This window comes from Entelurus aequoreus, linkage group LG22, assembly GCF_033978785.1.
Source record: "Entelurus aequoreus isolate RoL-2023_Sb linkage group LG22, RoL_Eaeq_v1.1, whole genome shotgun sequence".
Lineage (NCBI taxonomy): Eukaryota > Metazoa > Chordata > Actinopteri > Syngnathiformes > Syngnathidae > Entelurus > Entelurus aequoreus.
This window is the reverse complement of record NC_084752.1, coordinates 11,418,180-11,440,560: the sequence shown is the minus strand read 5'-3', so window position 1 is coordinate 11,440,560 and position 22,381 is coordinate 11,418,180. Positions and strand designations below refer to the sequence as shown.

The window sequence follows — 22,381 nt, the reverse complement described above, 5'->3', positions numbered from 1 at the left end:
GTGTCATTATTATGAAAACCATTACTAATGCTTATTACTTACATCAGTTAGCTTCTCTGGGTTTCTGGTCTGCCATCGTTCTCCTTGTACTCCATAAAGTAGGGAGATATGCAAGCTCATTTCGCTTCGAGGGAGGTACTTCGCCCTTCCCCCCTACCTGGCGGATAATTCAAACGCCCCTTGATTGATGTGAACGCGCAAAACCAAGGAAGGAGGGCAAAGACGAGGGCGGAGGAGGGGTATTATTATTGAGCTTAAAGGCCTACTGAAAGCCACTACTAGCGACCACGCAGTCTGATAGTTTATATATCAATGATGAAATCTTAACATTGCAACACATGCCAATACGGCCGGGTTAGATTAGTAAAGTGACATTTTAAATCTCCCGGGAAATATCCGGCTGAAACGTTGCGGTATGATGACGTATGTGCGTGACGAAGTCAGCGTAATGGAAGTTATGGTACCCCGTAGAATCCTATACAAAAAGCTCTGTTTTCATTTCATAATTCCACAGTATTCTGGACATCGTTTGCAATTTTTTTAATGAACAATGAAGGCTGCAAAGAAGACAGTTGTAGGTGGGATCGGTGTATTAGCAGCGGACTACAGCAACACAACCAGGAGGACTTTGTTGGAGCGCTAGCCGCGCTAGCCGCGCTAGCCGCGCTAGCCGCGCTAGCCGCCGACCTCACCTTGACTTCCTACGTCTCCGGGCCGCCAAACGCATCGGGTGAAGTCCTTCGTCCTTCTGCCGATCGCTGGAACGCAGGTGAGCACGGGTGTTGATGAGTAGATGAGGGCTGGCTGGCGTAGGTGGAGAGCTAATGTTTTTAGCATAGCTCTGTGCAGTCCGGTTGCTAAGTTAGCTTCAATGGCGTCGTTAGCACAGCATTGTTAACCTTCGCCAGCCTGGAAAGCATTAACCGTGTATTTACATGTCCACGGTTTAATAGTATTGTTGATTTTCTATCTATCCTTCCAGTCAGGGGTTTATTTCTTTTGTTTCTATATGCAGTTAAAGCAAGATGCTATCACGTTAGCTTGTAGCTAAAGCATTTCGCCGATGTATTGTCGTGGAGATAAAAGGCACTGAATGTCCATTTCGCGTTCTCGACTCTCATTTTCAAGAGGATATAGTATCCGAAGTGGTTTAAAATACAAATCTGTGATCTACAATAGAAAAAGGAGAGTGTGGAATCCAATGAGCCAGCTTGTACCTAAGTTACGGTCAGAGCGAAAAAAGATACGTCCATCACTGCCTCTCAAGTCATTCACTGTAACGTTCCTCATCTACGAATCTTTCATCCTCGCTCAAATTAATGGGGTAATCATCACTTTCTCGGTCCAAATCTCTCTCGCTCCATTGTAAACAATGGGGAATTGTGAGGAATACTAGCTCCTGTGACGTCACGCTACTTCCGGTACAGGCAAGGCTTTTTTTTTATCAGCGAGCAAAAGTTGCGAACTTTATCGTCGATTTTCTCTACTAAATCCTTTCAGCAAAAATATGGCAATATCGCAAAATGATCAAGTATAACACATGGAATGGATCTGCTATTCCCGTTTAAATTAAAAAAAATCATTTCAGTAGGCCTTTAACTCTGTTGATGCAATTCATCTTTGACATCATGAGCATCACATGACAAAGCTAAGTACCGTATTTTTCGGAGTATAAGTCGCACCGGAGTATAAGTCGCACCGGAGTATAAGTCTCACCGGCCGAAAAAGCATAATAAAGAAGGAAAAAAACTTACATAGGTCGCACTGGAGTATAAGTCGCATTTTTTGGGGAAATTTATTTGATAAAACCCAACACCAAGAATAGACATTTGAAAGGCAATTTAAAATAAATAAAGAATAGTGAACAACAGGCTGAATAAGTGTATGTTATGTGAGGCATAAATAACCAACTGAGAGCGTGCCTGGTATGTTAACGTAACATATTATGGTAAGAGTAATTCAAATAACTATAACATATAGAACATGCTATACGTTTACCAAACAATCTGTCACTCCTAATCGCTAAATCCCATGAAATCTTATACGTCTAGTCTCTTACGTGAATGAGCTAAATAATAAAATATTTGATATTTTACGGTAATGTGTTAATAATTTCACACATAAGTAGCTCCTGAGTATAAGTCGCACCCCCGGCCAAACTATGAAAAAAAACTGCGACTTATAGTCCGAAAAATATGGTATAGGGAATAGCTAACAACGTGGCCAATGGTCGTAGCTGCAACTGTCAATTCCAGGATGCTGTGTGCTTCTTCTTGAACCAGTTCTTTGTTGCCTTGGATATATCATTTTGGGGCATTACTATGCTGGAAATCCCATTCACAACCCATCTTTTGTGTTCTAGCTAAGGCCAGGAGTTCCTCATCTAATCTCATTCAAGGGTCTATGGTACAAGGCGATAAATGTAGTGATTAAAATTATGTTTGTGTTAGAATGTCAGAATGTAAAGGTAATTAAAACAAACGTGACCTTTTAAAAACATTGGATGGGTAAGTGGCTGTCTTGTAACTGAAAGGTTACTTCTTCGATCCTGGCCTGGAGAGCTTAGTCATGGTGTTCCTGAACAAGACACTGAACCGCTAACTGCTCCTGATTGGTCGTAGTTAGCGCCTTACATGAAAGATTCCTACATCAATGTGTGAATGTGCGTGAATGGGTGAATGCGATGCATAAAGTAAAGCGCTTTGGGTATCATTCCAGGTATAGTAAAGCACTATATAAATACAGACCATTTATCATTGACTTAAGACAAATAGAGGATTTTAAACTGTGTGTTGTTTTTATGAACATGTCAACATGCAGTATTGGGCCGTATGGTGTTTATCGTCTTTGTTTCAATATTGACAAATTGAAAATGGTCTTTCTGCAAACACTGTGGTGTTGGATGAGTAAAACTAATCGGGGATTACCATATCGTACCGTGACAAAACTGCTCTAACTGTGGATTTATGAAAAAGATGACAATGACAATGCTCCCACGTATGTGTACCATGCTTTATCTGTTGCAATTTTAAAATCAAAGTCTAACGCTAAGCTTAACCAGAATACAAAAGTCTGACTGCAATCTACCACTACCTAGCCATGAAAAACAAAGCATCTGTGGATAAGTACTTGAGACTCAATTTTATATAGCAAGATATCTCTGGTGCTTGCTGTGCTGTGCTTTGTCAGGTAGTGTAGGCCCCATACCAACATTTTGTTACCACTAACAATATGTACAATATTTCGATACTTTTGGGGAAATAAAGTGGGACACAAAAAAATGTCATTATGAGCTTTTTTTTTTTTCTTCACCTAAAATATTACAAAACTAAATTGATTACCGTATTTTTCGGACTCTAAGGCGCACATAAAATCCTTTCATTTTCAAAAAAATCGACAGTGCGCCTTATAACCCGGTGCACCTAATGCACGGAATAATTCTGGTTGTGCTTACCGACCTTGAAGCAATTTTATTTGGTACATGGTGTAATGATAAGTGTGACCAGTAGATGGCAGTCACACATAAGCGATACATGTAGACTGCAATATGATGGCAGTAAATGACACCAAAACTTTAAATGTTCCATTGAGAATATAGAACATTACACATGGCGCTAAAAAATCTGTCAAAATGTTTTTAGTGCGACTTCGGTAAGCTATGAAGCCGCACCGCTTGATGAATTAGTTGGTGCATTAAACATACAAGTATTATTATGGTGTGTGTATAAGGACGCAAAATGGCACCTATTAGCAGACATTATCTGGTGTTTTGTTTCACAATATTATGCAAAACCAACTTATCTTACCTTCTGGTACCTGCTGATGTGTATTTGAGATCTGCATAAGTCCTGAAAATGTGTGCGAGTCCGCAATTGTAGTCTGTGCCAATGCCGTAGTCACAAGCTTCTTCTTTTTCTCTATCTTCTTATGTGACTAAATCCACCGCTGTTGCCATTTCTAATATAAAGTAGCGTAAAGTTCTTACTTATATCTGTCAGTAGACTAGCTATCAAAGCGCTAAAAACTGTAGTGAGTTAACATAATTCACCCAAGGAACTTTAGTTATCAGAGAGTTCCGGTCGGACGTTTTTTTACGGGACACATTTCCGGCGTTGTTGTTGCACTAGTGAGCCACGAATGACAAGATGCTGCTCCGTTATTGATTGAAGTGAAGTCTGAATGCCATAAAACAGTTCCATCTTTTGACACGCTGTCGAAGGTGAGCCACGTAAATAGGAATGCCCACAAACGCATCCTGAAGAGAAAGCTACTTGAAAATGGTCTGTAAAACATAATCTTTGCAACACTTTCCCCAAAGAACCGCCATCACATGTTATGAAGACCACAAGGAAGTGTTTTACATTTAGAAAAAAATCATAATATGACCCCTTTAATGCGCCTTATAATCCAGTGTGCCTTTTATATGAAAAATTCCTGAACAGACCCACTCATTGGCAGTGCGCTATGGTGTGAAAAATAATTTAGGAGCATTAAAATAGAATACAATAGACTAGAAATCTTTACTGTCATTGTATTAAATACTAACCTTACGATTTACAGTTGCAACTCTAATATATTTACTAAATACTAAAAACACTACAAAGGCTAAAACTACACATATAAGACATGTAGCAAGCCAAACAAACACAAGTAGAGATAAAACAGTTTGTTGCAGGACGTTTTAAGTAATTCAGTTTATTGACTTGCAATAGGCTATTTTGAGTCCGCTAATATTCTAACAACTTACAATGACCCGTCTTATGTTACTGGCAACGTCATCGCAGCACAAACAGCATTCGCATGCAAAAAAATGTACCGGTATACTTTAAAGGCTGTATAGTAGCTTGTTTAATTTGTTAGTACCTCGTTACGTTATTAGCACGGTTACGCCAAATAAGCCCAGTGCTGTACTGCGACAGGCTCAAAGCAAAGGCAGAGAGCACATTTTATAACTATGAAACAATAAGAAAGGTTTGCATGGCACTGCCATTAATGGCTCAATGAAAGGGTGCCAAAAAGGGTTGAATTATTTTGGTATCTAATAGACACTACACACAAGTGCATATGATAATCACTGAATGGAACTGCACTGCTTGACAACATGGAATAACACTGGCTACCTAAAATATGTCATCTGTATTCTGTGTGTGAATGATTGCTGACGCAATCACCATTGGCTGCATGAGCAAGCCCTTCACAATGGGTATGCATCCAGAATACAAGCACACATGCACGCACTGACGCATGTATGCTGCCTGGGTGATTGAACCAGTGTGCTGATGTAATCTTTAGCCATTGGATATTATTGTGCATTCACATTAGGCAGAGCTATTAAGGCAAGCCTCCCAAATGAACGCATGTTTCATTAATATCATTTATTACCTCTTTTACTTTTACATATATATATATACATATATATATATATATATTAGAGATGTCCGATAATATCGGCAGGCCGATATTATCGGCCGATATATGCGTTAAAATGTAATATCGGAAATTATCGGTATCGGTTTTTTTATTATCGGTATCGGGTTTTTTTGGGTTTTTTTTTTAAAATTAAATCAACATAAAAAACACAAGATACACGTACAATTAGTGCACCAACCCAAAAAACCTCCCTCCCCCATTTACACTCATTCACACAAAAGGGTTGTTTCTTTCTGTTATTAATATTCTGGTTCCTACATTATATATCAATATATATCAATACAGTCTGCAAGGGATACAGTCCGTAAGCACACATGATTGTGCGTGCTGCTGGTCCACTAATAGTATTAACCTTTAACAGTTAATTTTACTAATTTTCATTCATTACTAGTTTCTATGTAACTGTTTTTATATTGTTGTACTTTCTTTTTCATTCAAGAAAATGTTTTTAATTTATTTATCTTATTTTACTAATTTTTTTAAAAAGTACCTTATCTTCACCATACCTGGTTGTCCAAATTAGGCATAATAATGTGTTAATTCCACGACTGCATATATCGGTTGATATCGGTATCGGTTGATATCGGTATCGGTAATTAAAGAGTTGGACAATATCGGAATATCGGATATCTGCAAAAAGCCATTATCAGACATCCCTAATATATATATATATATGCATACACTACCGTTCAAAAGTTTGGGGTCACCCAAACAATTTTGTGGAATAGCCTTCATTTCTAAGAACAAAAATAGACTGTCGAGTTTCAGATGAAAGTTCTCTTTTTCTGGCCATTTTGAGCGTTTAATTGACCCCACAAATGCGATGCTCCAGAAACTCAATCTGCTCAAAGGAAGGTCAGTTTTGTAGCTTCTGTAACGAGCTAAACTGTTTTCAGATGTGTGAACATGATTGCACAAGGGTTTTCTAATCATCAATTAGCCTTCTGAGCCAATGAGCAAACACATTGTACCATTAGAACACTGGAGTGATAGTTGCTGGAAATGGTCCTTTATACACCTATGTAGATATTGCACCAAAAACCAGACATTTGCAGCTAGAATAGTCATTTACCACATTAGCAATGTATAGATTGTATTTCTTTAAAGTTAAGACTAGTTTAAAGTTATCTTCATTGAAAAGTACAGTGCTTTCCCTTCAAAAATAAGGACATTTCAATGTGACCCCAAACTTTTGAACAGTAGTGTATATATTTATATACACACACACACACACACACACACACATATATATATATATATATATATATATATATATATATATATATATATATATATATATATATATATATATATATATATATATATATATATATATATATATATATATATATATATATATATATATTCTAATAAATTTTTTGGAGTAACACAGTCATTCCCTAAGTAAACGCAAAGTTGTCCATGAACCATTTGCTGTCGAGGCATGGTTTTTGGCTCTTTTAAAAAGTGAATCAGGCATTCCAAAGGGGTTGTATTTGAGGACCCTTGGTCAAACTTGAACATTTGGAGTAGAGGCATGGCTTTGGGCTCTTTTAAACGCTAACAAGCTGAATCTGTCATTCCAAAGGTGTTCCACTTAGTCACACAAGTGCATGAATTCCTTGCTTTTGCGACAAAATCACACTCATCAAGCGGCATTTGTTGTATGTACAATGAGTCAGTCATCATTACAATTGGATGTAATTGGCCTGAGTTACGTAGGTTGGAAGAGAGGCTGGTGCTTTTGTCAGTCAAACAATCTCAGTTTTGAGTTACTACGGTATGCCTCCAGGCTAACCACAGGGATGTTATCAGGGGGGAAAAACAAACCCAAAAAAACTCTGAAATGATCAGGATAGTAGAACATTTGCAACAAATTTCCGTTAAGTACTTTACACAAGCTCCTTTTCTATTTTCCCATGATAAATCGGATTTTGTATTTGTTAATAAATATACAATAAAACATGAACAAACAGAAATAAAATGACACTTTAACTACTTTATCTTTGTACAACATGTATATTAGCTGCTCAAACAGTTTACCCGCTTTGTCTGCAACAGTAATCACTTTGACAGCAGTTTTTAATACAATTTTAGTTATAGTCTTCTGGAAAACATGTATTTTAGTTTTAGTCAAATTTTAGTAATCTATAATGATTTAGTTTTAGTCAATGATATGACATCACATTTTAGCAAGCCAAAATTACAGTCAATTTTAATCAACTAAAATATTAAGTATATAAGATAAGGCTTCTTTTAAGTTTATTTGAAAGCACCTTTATTTAGACTACCACAAGGCATTTGTTTAACACGAATGTAGCATGATTTTATGGTCAGGAATTATGTAGTTATTTATTATCTTTCATTATTGTGGACGGCGTGGCGAAGTTGGTAGAGTGGCCGTGCCAGCAATCGGAGGGTTGCTGGTTACTGGGGTTCAATCCCCACCTTCTACCAACCTAGTCACGTCCGTTGTGTCCTTGGGCAAGACACTCACCCTTGCTCCTGATGGGTGCTGGTTAGCGCCTTGCATGGCAGCTCCCTCCATCAGTGTGTGTGTGAATGGGTGAATGTGGAAATACTGTCAAAGCGCTTTGAGTACCTTGAAGGTAGAAAAGCGATATACAAGTATAACCTGTTTATTTATTATCATTTATTATATTTATCATTATATTATTTACTTTTGCGTTGCATTTTTTTTACATGTGATTATGATTTCTGTCATCATGTCACTATTTTAATGCAATTTACAACTGTAATAATATAAAATAAAGTTTGTATTTTTTATATTGATGCGGCCTTAACACAAAACTCGTACTAGTTGGAGGCCATTTTATTCCTAGTGGCAGTGTCAGCTTTCGCTTTATTTAAATATTCAAGTATTGGATTCAACTGGGGCAGCACGGTGTAAAGGGGTTAATGCATGTGCCTCACAATACAAAGGTCCTGGGTTCGATCCCCAGGCTCGGGATCTTGCTGTGTGGAGTTTGTATGTTCTCCCCTGTTATTATACAGGTTACAGAACGTAAATGAAGTACTGTTGGCGGTTTTTGGATGCATTTTCAAAGTGATTTAGAGGCAGAATGGATTGCTGCTGTTAGCTGCATTGCTAGCCACCTAGAACAAGGACTATAAGGCGCACTTAAAATCCAATTGTTCCCTCAAAACTCAACAGTATGTCTTATAACCCGGTGCGCCTAATGTAAGGAATAAGTTTGGTTGAGCTTACTCACCTCGAAGCTATTTTAATTTGGTACATGGTGTAATGATAAGTGTGACCAGTAGATGGCAATCACACATAAGAGATACGTGTAGACAGCACTATGATTGCAATATGTCAAGTAAACACCAACATTTTAAATGTTCCATTGAAAATATAGAACATTACACACGGCGCTCAAAAATCTATCAAAATGTTTTACTACGACCTTGTAAGCTACGAAGCCGCACCGGCGCATTAAACATAGGAGTATTATTATGGTGTGTGTATAAGGTAATACATATTATCTGGCGTTTTGTTTCGCAATACTATGCAAAAGCAACTTTTCTTACCTCCTGATCTGCATTTGGGATCTATAGAAGTCCTGAAAAATTGCGCGCGTCCGCGAGTCGATAAGCTTCTTATTTTTCCTCTATCTTCTTGTTATGTGACATTAATCCTCGGCTCTTGATATTTCTAATATAACGTAGTGCAAAGTTCTTACTTTTATTTGTCAGTAAACTTGCCATGAAAGCGCTAAAACATACCGGTGTTGTGAGTTTACATTATTCACCCAAGGAACTTTAGTTAAAGACCGTCCACAAAACGGCGCATCCGGAAGAGACTGTCAGAAAGCGGATTGAAGATGATCTGTAAAACATAATCAATGCAACATTTTGACCAAAGAACCACCATCACATGTTATGCAGAGTTGTAGACCACAAGGAAGTGTCTTCAATTTAGAAGAAAAAAAATAATAATATGACTCCTTTAATGCGACCTATAATCCGGTGCGCCTACTATATGAAAAAGATCAAAAATAGACCATTCATCGGCAGTGCGCCTTATAATCCGGTGCGCCCTAAGGTCCAGAAAATACGATATTATAAAATAGAATGCACACAAAAAATCTAAAACCTTTTGTCTTCATGTCTCTCATAAGAATTGTGAACGGTAGGCAAAATTTAAAAAAGTGCAGTTCCCTTTTAGCGAGACAAAGATAGTGAATGACAGGACAGCTCACTCCATTTATTGTGTTCCTGCTCAGGAACAGGTGCTAAACCCGATGCACGGAGTGAATTATCTTGCTGTCTGTTTGAAGATGAGGACAACAAACAGGCATGTACTTTATCGAGGCTGGCAAAATTATCAAGTTAATTTTGGTCGTTTGTTCCATTGATTATCATAGGTAACCACCTCCCTGAACAGGTCTAACATTAATGTTTACAGAACTTAGAATAACTTCAATGGTACCCTAGAAACGTGTGCATGAGTTAAAGCACAACTGACTCAGATTTTCGATGACATGCTGTAAACATGCCTCAACTCGCCAAAAGAGAGTTGGCGTACAACCACGGCACACCATCGGATCAATATAGAGATTTTAAATTCATAGAGTAAACAAGCATGCAAACAAGCCTTACCACCGCAGGGCAATCTTTATGGGTGTGGTGAGGCAAGAGGTGAAGAGATCAGCAGGGAGGTCGGGGTTCATTGGTAGCAACTCGCTGGCCTCACAGGCAGCTAGCTGGATGCAGTTCTTCATTGAAGGTGGCAGCGACATCTGTGCAAGTGGATGGCTGGGATTGATGGCGGCCACCTACAAAGACACAGCGGGGCAGTGTTTTTTATTTGGTCCTCGCTAATTCATAGTGCATGTTAGCATATTGAACTTCTCGGTGTGAATAAGTTGTACAAGTTGACTCCATCTTGTTTAACAGGCTGATTATTGAAGTGTGTGCCTTGGGAAATGGATCACAGAGATTGAGCAGGGACAACCGGTCTTGCATACGAGTCTGGGGTCTTATTTATAACACTTGCGTACACACTAAACAGGGCCGAAATGTTGCGTATGGTGTTCTGCGTGCAAAGTTGTGATTAATGTAAACACAACACAACACACTGAAGGTTTATTCTTTTTGTACAGATACATTTAGTCAGAATTATATGCAGCTTAATAGATTCAATCCCCGGTTAGAACTTCAGGTGCACTTAATGCCATATTAATTAAATTTAACCATTTTTCCGAAGGGTATAATGATTATCAATCACTGATGGTTTTAGAAAACACCAATTGATGCAAAAAAGTATGTCTCATCTGATCATAAAATGTTTGTACAGTAGGCATCTGGCCTTTCTATGCAGAAATCAGCCAATTTCAGTCGCTATCGACGTTAATTTATGGTAGACCCACTGTCAATGTGTTACACTGTAAGACTGTGGACAGTGCAATGGTGTTTCCACAGTTTCCAGTTAATGGAAGGCTTGAGTTTGGTGGTTCTTGGGTTGTTCCTGAACATCCTAAATAGGGCTAGGAAACCTGGCCAAGTTCCAGACACAATTCTATTTTTGATTAACAAAATTCTAAATTGAATAATCACGATTCGGTTGGATTTGATCTACACTAAAGTATTGAAACGGTTTCAAATCTGTGACAAAATACGAACATAGTTTGTTTTTTCTCTTAACTATAAACAACATGGGACAGTTAAAACTTATTTAAAAGTCTCGAAAGTCCAATTTTCAAATAGCTTGGTTGCAATCACGTGACCAAGAGGCACATCCGGGTTTCAGGCAATGCTCTCGAGCAGAAGGTGTCCACACTTTTACTAAGGTTGTACGGTATACCGGTATTAGTATAGTACCGCGATACTAATGAATCATATTCGGTACTATAACGCCTCTAAAAAGTACCGGTCCCCTGTTCCTCTGTGTTATCATGTGATATTTCTACATAAATAAATGTTTTCTGGCAGACTGAAATTAAGTGTATTGTAATTAATGGCAGCGGCGATGTGAATGAGGAAGACTTTCTCTCTTTGAACAATCTAGTCTTCTTCGCTACCACTGAGACTAGGTTTTTTTTAACACTGCAGGCATGCCTGCCACTGCCCTCTGCAGCCCACATCGGGTAATTACAGTTCACTACACAATATTAGCATCGCTATGGCATAATATGCTATAACCTGTTCTGATTGATCGTCCGCAATTGCATAATGTTTAACAGGTTGAATATTACATTTTATTAATAAGTAGGTAGAGAAGCTGAAAACAATGTCATGCAGAGATATGAATGACATTAACTTTGGGGCAATAATTACATAAGCACACTATATCCACTCATCACCCTGCAGAAGAACGCAATAAGGGTCAATTATAAGGCAGAACTTAGGGATCACACAAATACATTTTTCTTACATTCAAAACTATTGGAATCTAAAGATCTTGTGAAACTACAAACAGTACAAATTACATATAAAGCAAAAAACAATTCACTGCCTTGTAATGTGCTAAAGTTTTTCACTGAAAGAGAAGAGGGTTATAATTTAAAGAGTAATATCAATCTGAAAATTCAGAATGTAGGCACACCACAAAAAAGCTTTTGTGTTTCAATATGTGGGGTTAAACTATTCAGCAGTTTGAATGCGGAATTAAAAGAATGTCAAACCCTAATTGTTTAGAAAAACAATACAAAGACATGATTTTCAATATGTACAAGAATATGGGTTTCTAACAATCGCAACGTGTTTACATTATTATTGTTTTTCTAATTATTTGGGTAGTTATTTACTTGTTATTGGTTGGCATTACCATCAATTAGTACTTGTATTCATGTGACTTTATACAGTATGTGTATATTGTACTTATGTACTGTATTTTTGTGCCAAAGAAAATAAGCGGTAGAAAATGGATGGATGGATGGATGGAAGAAAAGTGTATAAACATGTTTTGCTATCTATTGCATTAGTGATCTTTTCCGTTATTTGATTACTGCCATTGATGTTGAAATGTTGGCTATGTATCCGTATCGGTTGTCTGGACAAATTCATAAATCTGTTGTTGAACAGTTTTGCAGTAATTTTTGAAAATTGTGGAATTAAAGAAACAGGTCTGTAGTTTGTAAACTGGTGTTGGTCTGCAGTCTCAAAAATTGGTACGACTTTTGATGTTTTAATTTTGTCCGGGAAATTGCCTGTTTGAAATGATAGGTTGCTGATATATGTTAAAGGTTCTAAAATCTCTTCAATAACTTTGTTTATCATTTCCATATCAATTCCGTTACAATCAATTGAGGTCTTGAATTTACATTGCTTCAAAATATTAATTATTTTCTTATTTGTCCTACCTTTGAGGAACACCGAGTTGGGATTTCTGTCCATAGTGTCATTCAAATCCTCAACCGACTTGGGATCTGGAATATTTTCCTCCAGATTTGATACAATGTTCGCAAAGTACTTACTGAAGCTTTCAACTACTTCGTTCATATTGTCCTTTTTTACATTTCCGTCTGAGAAGTATTTAGGATAAACCATTTTAGCACCATTTTTATTATTGCTATTTAGAATGCCCCATGTTGTTCTGGTTCAATAATTGACTGTAATATTCTTTCTTACGTGTTCGTAGTATGCCAATTAGCTTGTTCTTATACGTTTTGTACTTGTTTTCTGCTTCTGTAGATCTTTGTGTTATAAATGTTAATGTCTATATAATATATTATTCTTGTTGAAAGCATTTTTCAGTCATTTTGTCATCCATGGTTGATTGTTTTTCTTTTGCTTCTGACTAAGTCCCTTCAATGGACAATGTTTGTCCTAAAGCATCATGAAAGTATGAAAAAAATACCAACTGATGTACATTATTTTCACTGTATACATTGTCCCAACTTTGATCTCTCAGATCATTCTTGAAAGCTGTCATTCTTTGTTTTGGGCATATTCTTCGAAATGTGTTTTTATCATCAATGATCCTCTTCTTGTAGTTTCCGTAATAGACTATGAAAAGTGGCAGATGACCACTGATGTCAGCTATAAGCAGACCACTTGTGGTATTGTTAACAAAATCATTAGTAAAAAATATTATCAATAAGTGTGGCGCTGTGTCCTGAGATGTTGCTTGGTCTTGTGATTTTAGGATATAAACTCAGGCTATAAATTGTGTCTATAAAGTCATCTATTGACTTTTGTTTTTTAGGGTTCAAAAGGTCAATGTTGAAGTCTCCACAAAAGTTATTTTTTGACTGATTTCAGTAAAAGTTGCCTTAATCCAGTTCCCAAATGTATCAATGCTTGATTTAGGTGATCTATATAAGCAGATAATTAATATGTTCTTTTTCATAACATATCACAATGGTTAGACATTTTAAGATATTATCAATAGCTAATGACATATTTTGAACAACTTTGTAGTTTAAATTGCAGTATTGATGCTCCTGACTTAATTTTGTTGTTCTTTGTGACAATCACAATAAATTGAATTGACAATAAAAATAAATTAAATTGATTGAAATTGATTGAAGTTCCTAATCACGTACACAGGTACTCCTCCTATGTACTTGTTGGTTCTGTTAATTTAGTTAATATCTTTCCAGGTCAAAATCCATTAATTTTTTAGCATCCATCCATGTTTCTGAAATAGCGATCACCTTGAATGTTTCGTAGAATTGTTCCAAAAAATGCTTCACGTTGTAGTAGTTTGCATACAAACTTCTGCTGTTTAAATGAATGATGTTTTTGTCGATCTTAATGTTTCCGTTATATTGTCTGTATAATAAAAACAATTATTCCTGGTATGAAAGATTAAAATTGTAACCGGAAATATATCCTTATCTAATTCCGGACTATTGTGATCTATGCTGCCGAAGGTTGAAATTTCAGTTCCATGTATTACTGTTCAGCAATCATTTGTGTTGCTCTCTGAATGTCCATAAGTGTAGATGAATGTGCACCTGAGTACAGATCTTCTTATTCGGTAATCCCTTGGAGTGTTGTACTTTTGTAGTTGAATGTCGATGTTTGATTTCAGCATTGCGCTTAGTGAGGTGCTCGTGCATGTACACATTTGTGACCTTCAGCTTTTTTCCCCCATGTCAGCAAAGCCATTTTGGATTTCCTGTTGGCGAACTTAACGATGGTGACTGGCATGATATTGTTGCCTCTTCTATTTAGTGAAATGCATGCATCAATGGTGTTCATATCGACATCAATTCCCTTTGATAGCAGAAAATTGACCACGTGTTGCACCTTGGAAGCAATGTCCATGTTATTTGGTTCTCTTCTGTTGTCAACTGCTCTTGCATAGGATCGAGGCTTGATGCGTACCCTGCAATGATGATGTCATCCTGTCGTGTAAACTGATCCATTTCCTCTTTGATGTTTTTCAAAACACTGATATTCCCCAGATTAGTAATAATTTTGTTATCTGGCATTGAGCTGTTGTCCCAATGCAGCCATCTCCTCCCTTAAATTGTTAATTTCAGTGTTATCTAGTAGCTGTTATGTAACTGCTGCTATCTCCACTTTAATGTTCTCCACAATACTGATGTTGTCCCAATGGGTGTTGTCTTGCTGCTTGTCATTCAACTGTTGGCGCGATGTTGCATTCTCCTCTTTCAGCTTCTCCACCTCCCGTTTCAATGCTGTGTTTCCACTGAGAATCTTCATGTATTCTCTGAACTTTCATATGTATATATACACATGTGTATATATGTATACATATTTAAAATTTTCCTGAGGGAACTCTCCTGAACGAATCAATAAAGTACTATCTATCTATCTATATACATGTGTATATTATGTATACATATAGACATGTGTATATATGTATACATATATACATGTATATATGTATACATATATACATGTATATATGTATACATATAAATGTATACATATATGTATACATATACATGTATACATATATACATATACATACATGTATACATATATGTATACATATATACGTATACATATATGTATACATATATGTATACATATATACGTATACATATATGTAAACATATATACGTATACATATATGTAAACATATATGTATACATATATACGTACACATATATGTATACATATATACATGTGTATATATATATTATATATATACATATATTGTCACAATGTGTTGGTGACAAACCCCAAGATGCAGAGAAGGTAGGCTTGGTACAGGAAAACATGATTTAATGTCCATAAAATAAAGAAAAAAGCACAAACCAGGAACTAGGAATAGCCAAACTGAAAACAGGAACCAGCAAACGGAAAAACTGGAAACAACTAATGGCTAACAGGATAACACGAAACAAGGAGCTAGGAGAAAGCAAACTGTAAATAGCAGGAACAGCTTACTGCTATGACGACAGCGACAAGGACAGGTAGTTATGACATCAACACAAATAAAAGCGCTGACAGGAAATAAAGACAAACAGAGGAAAAACTAAAACATAACCAAACTGTCAGGGACAAGTCTGACATATATACAAGTATATATTTATACATATATACATGTGTATATATGTATACATATATACATGTGTATATATATGTATACATATATACGTGTGTATATATATGTATACATGTATATACATATATGTATACATAGACATGTATATACATATACACACACACACATATATATGTATATGTATATATATATATATATATATATATATATATATATATACACACACATATATACACACACATATATATATATATACGTACAGTATATATATATATATATATATGTACATATATATATATATATATGTATATAAACAAAGATATATACATACACATATATACACGTACACATATATATACACATATATATATATATATATATACATACATATACACATATATACACATACATTTAGGTAATTCTTTATATTTACATTATATATAATATATCAGTGTTTGCGTTAACAGCGTTTTTGTGTCTTTTTACGCATTGAAATCAGAAAGAACGCGAAATTCCGGAAGTCCGCGCGTCCCCTGGACGCGGATTTTATTTTATTTTATTTTTTACCAATTATCGCTTTCCGCCGGTGTTTTGTTTTGTTTACATTTGCCTGGTCAAATTATTAATTATCAATTATTGGTCGATTTGAAAGTAATGCACTTTCCGGTAAAATTTCTTAAATTTTGGTTCACCGAAAGTTTTATCGATCACAAATACTGCATTTCCAGTATTAGGACTCCCGCGCGGTATTGTTTTCGTCATGGCGAGCAATAAACCCAAGAAGTGAAGCTTCAATGAAAAGTGGCTTCAGGAGCCACTTTTCATGACTATTGTAGATTGTCACTGAAGGCTTTAAAAATGACACCTGTGAAGTGAAAACCATTTCTGGTGACTACCTCTTGAAGCTCATCGAGAAAATGCCAAGTGTGGGCAAAGCAGTAATCAGAGCAAAGGGTGGCTATTTTGAAGAAACTAAAAATACAAAACATGTTTTGCAGTTATTTTACCTTTTTTTGTTAAGTACATAACTCCACATGTGTTCATTCATAGTCTTGATGGCTTCAGTGACAATCTACAATGTAAATAGTCATGAAAATAAAGAAAACGCATTGAATGCGAAAATGTGTCCAAACTTTTGGCCTGTACTGTATGTCTTACATGTATGGAGCAATCGACAAAGAATCTTTGAAGTATTTGAATTCATACAAAAAAAGAACAGTATTTGCAGACCTCAACCAAAAAATATTCACTTTTTAATATGGTTTTCAGTTCAAGTCACCCAAGAGCAGAAAGTTAATCATCACATGGTACGGACTGTCTAATGTTTATACTACCCACTCTCCCTCCTGTTCTTTGCTATTCCAACAAGTCATTAGTTGAATCTATAACAATCGAATGGAGGAACGCCGGGAGCAGCTGGACCTTGGTATGGTATTATGTACAGTATATACAGCTTTGCTCAATATGATGCTTTGTACTACTATATAGTGACACTAAAACTATGTGAGAAGACTGCTCGCTCTCATGGAGTACACACATACATAGAATATAAACAGTAGTACCTCAATTTATGAGTATTTTGATATACCAGTGGTCTCTCTGCTTTTTGTTGTGCTTTCAATTGCGAGCATACATTTTGAGTTCTGAGCTTCCCCACAGCTGGTAGTGAATGCTTTATAATGTTATTATATTTTATAAAATTACTATAGTTGTTTGTAGTGCATTCTATTGTATTGTTTTCAAACAACATTTCTTATGTAAAAAAACATTTTTCTTTTTAAAAGGCATGTTACATGTAGAGTTATACGGTATACCAGTATTAGTATAGTACCGCGATACTAATGAATCATATTCAGTACTATACTGCATGTTCGGCAGCGCACAATCACAGAATACTTACAAGCAGACAGTGTGTAGAAAAGGGAGAACGGACGCATTTTGGCTTAAAAACTAACGATAAAGGTGAAGTTATAACACTGAAACGCCCTCAGGAAGAGGTGCATTTATTTATCATTTATCTTTAAAACATGGCTAGCTAGCTAGCGGCTAAAGTCCATCCGCAGTCTGCAGTGTTTTAGCTACTTCTAAATCACTAATCCTCGCCTCCATGGCGACAAATAAAGTAAGTTTCTTACAAGTATCATCCCTGCAGGGCAAGGAATAGCTAAACATGCTTCACTACACACCGTAGCTCACTGGCGTCACAATGTAAACAAACGCCATTGGTGGATCTACACCTAACATCCACTGTAAGAATATCAAGTACAGGAGCGTATCTAGTCGATACTACTATGATTACATAGATATTTTTTGTTATCACAACATCTTATTTTGTTTTTGTTTTATTTATATTATGTTTATAAACTCAGGAAATATGTCCCTTGACACATGAGGACTTTGAATATGACCAATGTATGATCCCTGTAACGACTTGGTATCGGATTAATACCCAAATTTGTGGTATCATCCAAAACTAATGTAAAGTATCCAAACAACAGAAGAATAAGTGATTATTACATTTTAACATAAGTGTTGATAGAACATGTTAAAAGAGAAAGTAAACAGATATTAACAGTAAATGAACAATTACATTAATAATGTATTTTCTACCACTTGTCCTTAATAATTTTGACAAAATAATAGAATGGAAAACTACACAATATGTTACTGCATATGTCAGCAGACTACATTTACTTACTTACTAATAAAAGACAAGTTGTCTTGTATGTTCACCATTATATTTAAGGACAAACTTGCAACAAGAAACATATGTTTAATGTACCGTAAGATTTTTTGTTAAAATAAAGACTATAAAGCAATTTTTTGTGCTCCCCGTTATTTAGAAAAGTATCGAAAAGTACGAAAATGTATCCAAATACATTTTAGTGCCGGTACCAACATTTTGGCATCGGGAAAACACTAGTTACAAGTTAAAATTGTGCTGTTTTAGGGGTGGGAGGAGCAAGCTCGGATTAAATCAATCAATCAATCAATGTTTATTTATATAGCCCTAAATCACAATGGATTTCAATTCACGTCAATGGGCATTGCTAATTTGACATACACATTTTTTGAGTTACGAGCTTGCAAGTTGAGGTAGCACTGTAAGAATTTATAAAGAACACATACTCATACTCATCCTCGACAGCACACTTTCCTTTCAAGCCCACATAAACAGCATTACCCGGTCTGCTTACTTTCATCTACGGAACATTAATCGTCTTCGCCCATCCCTTACCCCACATACTGCTGCCATACTAGTCCATAGCCTAGTCACCTCTCGCCTGGACTACTGCAACTCTCTCCTGTTTGGTCTCCCTCACAAGTCACTACACAAACTTCAACTTCTCCAGAACTCTGCAGCCCCGATAATCACCAGAACCCCTTCAATCCAGAACATCACCCCTGTTCTGCAGCAACTCCACTGGCTACCCATCAAACATTGTATCCACTTTAAAATAATTCTCCTCACTTTCAAAGCCATCCATAACCTCTCTCCATCTTATCTCTCTGACCTGATCTATGTCGCCACGCCCTCACGTTCCCTAAGATCCTCTTCATCCATCCATCTGACTGTCCCTTTATTTAAACCGTCTACCATGGGTGCCCGAGCTTTCAGCCGCTCTGCCCCACATCTTTGGAACTCTTTGCCACCAGACCTTTGAAACTTGGACTCAATATCCCTCTTCAAATCAAGACTCAAAACACACCTATTCCTGACTGCTTATTCATTGTAATCATCTTTTCTTCTTTATATTTGTTGTTGTTATTATTGTTGTTTTTATCCAAATTAATTTTATTGTTCCGACCTTGTACGGTGTCCTTGAGTGCCCAGAAAGGCGCCTTACAAATAAAATGTATTGTTATTATTATTATTATTACTCTATACACACATGCTGGCAACAGATTGCTGGATCAGTTTCAATACAGATGGATCTATGTCAATATTGCTGTAGTGTTATTGTTTTGTTTTCCTCCTCTTTAATGAGAAAACCACTGACTTGTTCCAAAACAATGACATCCTAAACAAAGCAACAAACGTTTTTGTGGGCCCCCTTTGTGACGACCTCAAAATTGTATTGTCACCTGAAAGAAAATGTTGTGTGCCACAGTAATCCTGGCAGTAAATGTGACAGCACAACCAGCAGAAACTGATTAATGCTGAGCATCCAGTGTAATGATCACATTAGCATATTGTAATCTCACAAATTACCATGAAAATCACTGTGACAGCTTTCTTTTCTTTCTCCTCTAGTGGGGATATAAGAGTGAGATGCAGTCGCTTGGAATGCTTTTTATTTCAAGTGACACTAATTAATGAGTGCTCCTACATGGAGGGGGGGGGGGGGGGGGGTTACATGCAACATGACACAAATGTAGTCACCACTGCAGAGCAAAGTCACCAAAACCAAACCACAGTCTTCAAAAAGACTGTAGCTGTTGGTGAAAATTGCAAGGTCATACAATCTAGTCTAGTGTGTCAGAGCGCTAAATGCAGTAACATTATTTGGCTGTATGTACACTTGCGGTTCGGAGCTGAAATAAACAAAAATGTAAAAAAATAACGGTAAAAAAAATAAGATTTAAATGTAAGCCTAGAAATGTAAATAAATACAGTAGTTCAAGAAAGGGGTCTTGTTGCTTATTATAGTTTGGTGAAGTCATCAGAAATGGCATCTACTTGCAGTGTATATGTTTCCTTTAATTTATCTGAATGTGGCGCACCGCCATGGCAATATCATAGCCGCCAGACCTTGAAAATATATACATATATAAAAAACATTTTTACATGAAAAGAAACAAAAGTAATATAATGTAGCGTAGACTCCAGAAGAAGTCACAAAGTGACTCTAACGCTATTTTTTTACTTTTATTGCCAATTTCATGCTAACAACAAGCACAATTCCAACAGGTTTTACCTCCCGTACAAACACTTTTGTCTCTGTGCTTCCCCATTTTCTGCCAATCAAGCCTTCAGGTACGAACGTGTGTTTGTGATCATGGGAAAAATTAAGATTAAATCAAACCACACAACCATTAAACATTACCACCAGATGATCGTTACAGTATAAATGGATGTATAGCCAATTAATTGTGCACTATTGAGTAGTGAGTGGGGCCCTGTCTACATTAAGAAAGATAACTCCCTAAACAAATAATTCTTTAGCCTTAGCCCCGTGTCAGTCACACTAACCCATCGTTTAAGGTTCCCCTCCTTGGATAATTTTTTACACGGGTAAGTGCGCCATGCATTTCTTGAACCTCCGGCTCTTAGCTTTGTATGTACTCATTGATTGTTTATAAACTGAGTTCGGAGAGGAAGTGACGTCAGAAAGACCGCGCTCCACACAGGAAGTGACATCAGAAAGAACGCGCCACAGCCAGCTTCATAACAAGCGGTTTCGTAAGTCGGAGGTAACCACTGGAAAGATGGAGGCGAGTCATCCAGACATGCCCTTGTTTCTCCTTCTTCTACATGTACAGACGCTTGTGGAAATCACACATGAATACCTTTATCTCATTGTTTACTTCCACACGTCCATTAAAGATATGATTCATGTATGATGGCTCAGGTGTGATTCACTACATTAGTCTAACAGCTGCTGATGGTGAGGCAAGCAAGGGTTACTGTTAAAAGAAATGTGGCAATAGTCTACATTGAAACACAGAGTAAGAATACACTTCAAGGTCACAGGTGACTTTTTTCCGCGCATGCGTACTAGGTCGCGTTGCGCCAGCGGGCGGAGGGGGTCTTAAACGGTGGCATTGTGTGTGTGGACAAGGATAAGGTTAGGCGGGCTATACCTTGGATAACCTTAGTGTAGAAGGGGCTTGATACAGCGAAAAGTTGGCCACCAAAAAAATACTTTGATCACAGAAAACAGCGCTGCCGAAACCGGATGTAACCAAGACGCACGCCATTGTCTGGAGCTTTGTCAGCATGTCTGCGATGGGGACGTAACTTTAATATATCCCAGATATACCCGCCGACAGCGATCTAGTAATCGTGCAAATATTAGGAAGACAGTGGTGACTTTCAAAGAGACAACTTCCAACTGGAGCAACAGCACCAACGAGTAAATATCCATCCATCCATTTTCTACCGCTTATTCCCTTCGTGGTCGCGGGGGGCGCTGGAACGAGTAAATATATATAATATAATAACATCAGCAAAAGATTCAAGATTTGTTGCTTGTCGTTTTAATAATAACATCATTAAAAGTCTCTAGACACTTGAAAAATTCTCAACAAAGTACATTGTACAAGAAGTAGCAACAATTAAAAATATGGAAAAACAATATCAAAATGTGTTAATACTAATTAACAGATAACTTAAGGGTTCCAGGTTCCGCCATCCTAGTCACTGCCGTTGTGTCCTTGGGCAAGACACTTTACCCACCTGCTACCAGTGCCACCCACAAGGGTTTAAATCTAACTTAGATAATTGAGTTTCACTATGTAAAGCGCTTTGAGTCACTAGAGAAAACGCTATATAAATAT

The 22,381-nt window shown here is 36.8% G+C and overlaps 1 protein-coding gene across 8 annotated transcripts in view; it reads right to left on the bottom strand.

Annotated features, from left to right (window-relative positions):
- Nucleotides 1-22,381, bottom strand: part of rptor (regulatory associated protein of MTOR, complex 1) — a 401,659-nt gene that overhangs the window by 200,921 nt on the left and 178,357 nt on the right. For all 8 annotated transcript variants that reach the window (XR_009823861.1, XR_009823860.1, XM_062033466.1 and 5 more), the window contains one exon: nt 10,054-10,229. Coding sequence is in view for 6 of the 8 variants with exons in the window: in XM_062033466.1 (XP_061889450.1) it covers nt 10,054-10,229 (176 nt within the window). In the remaining 2 variants the exon portion in view is untranslated. The remainder of the gene's footprint in view (nt 1-10,053; nt 10,230-22,381) is intronic.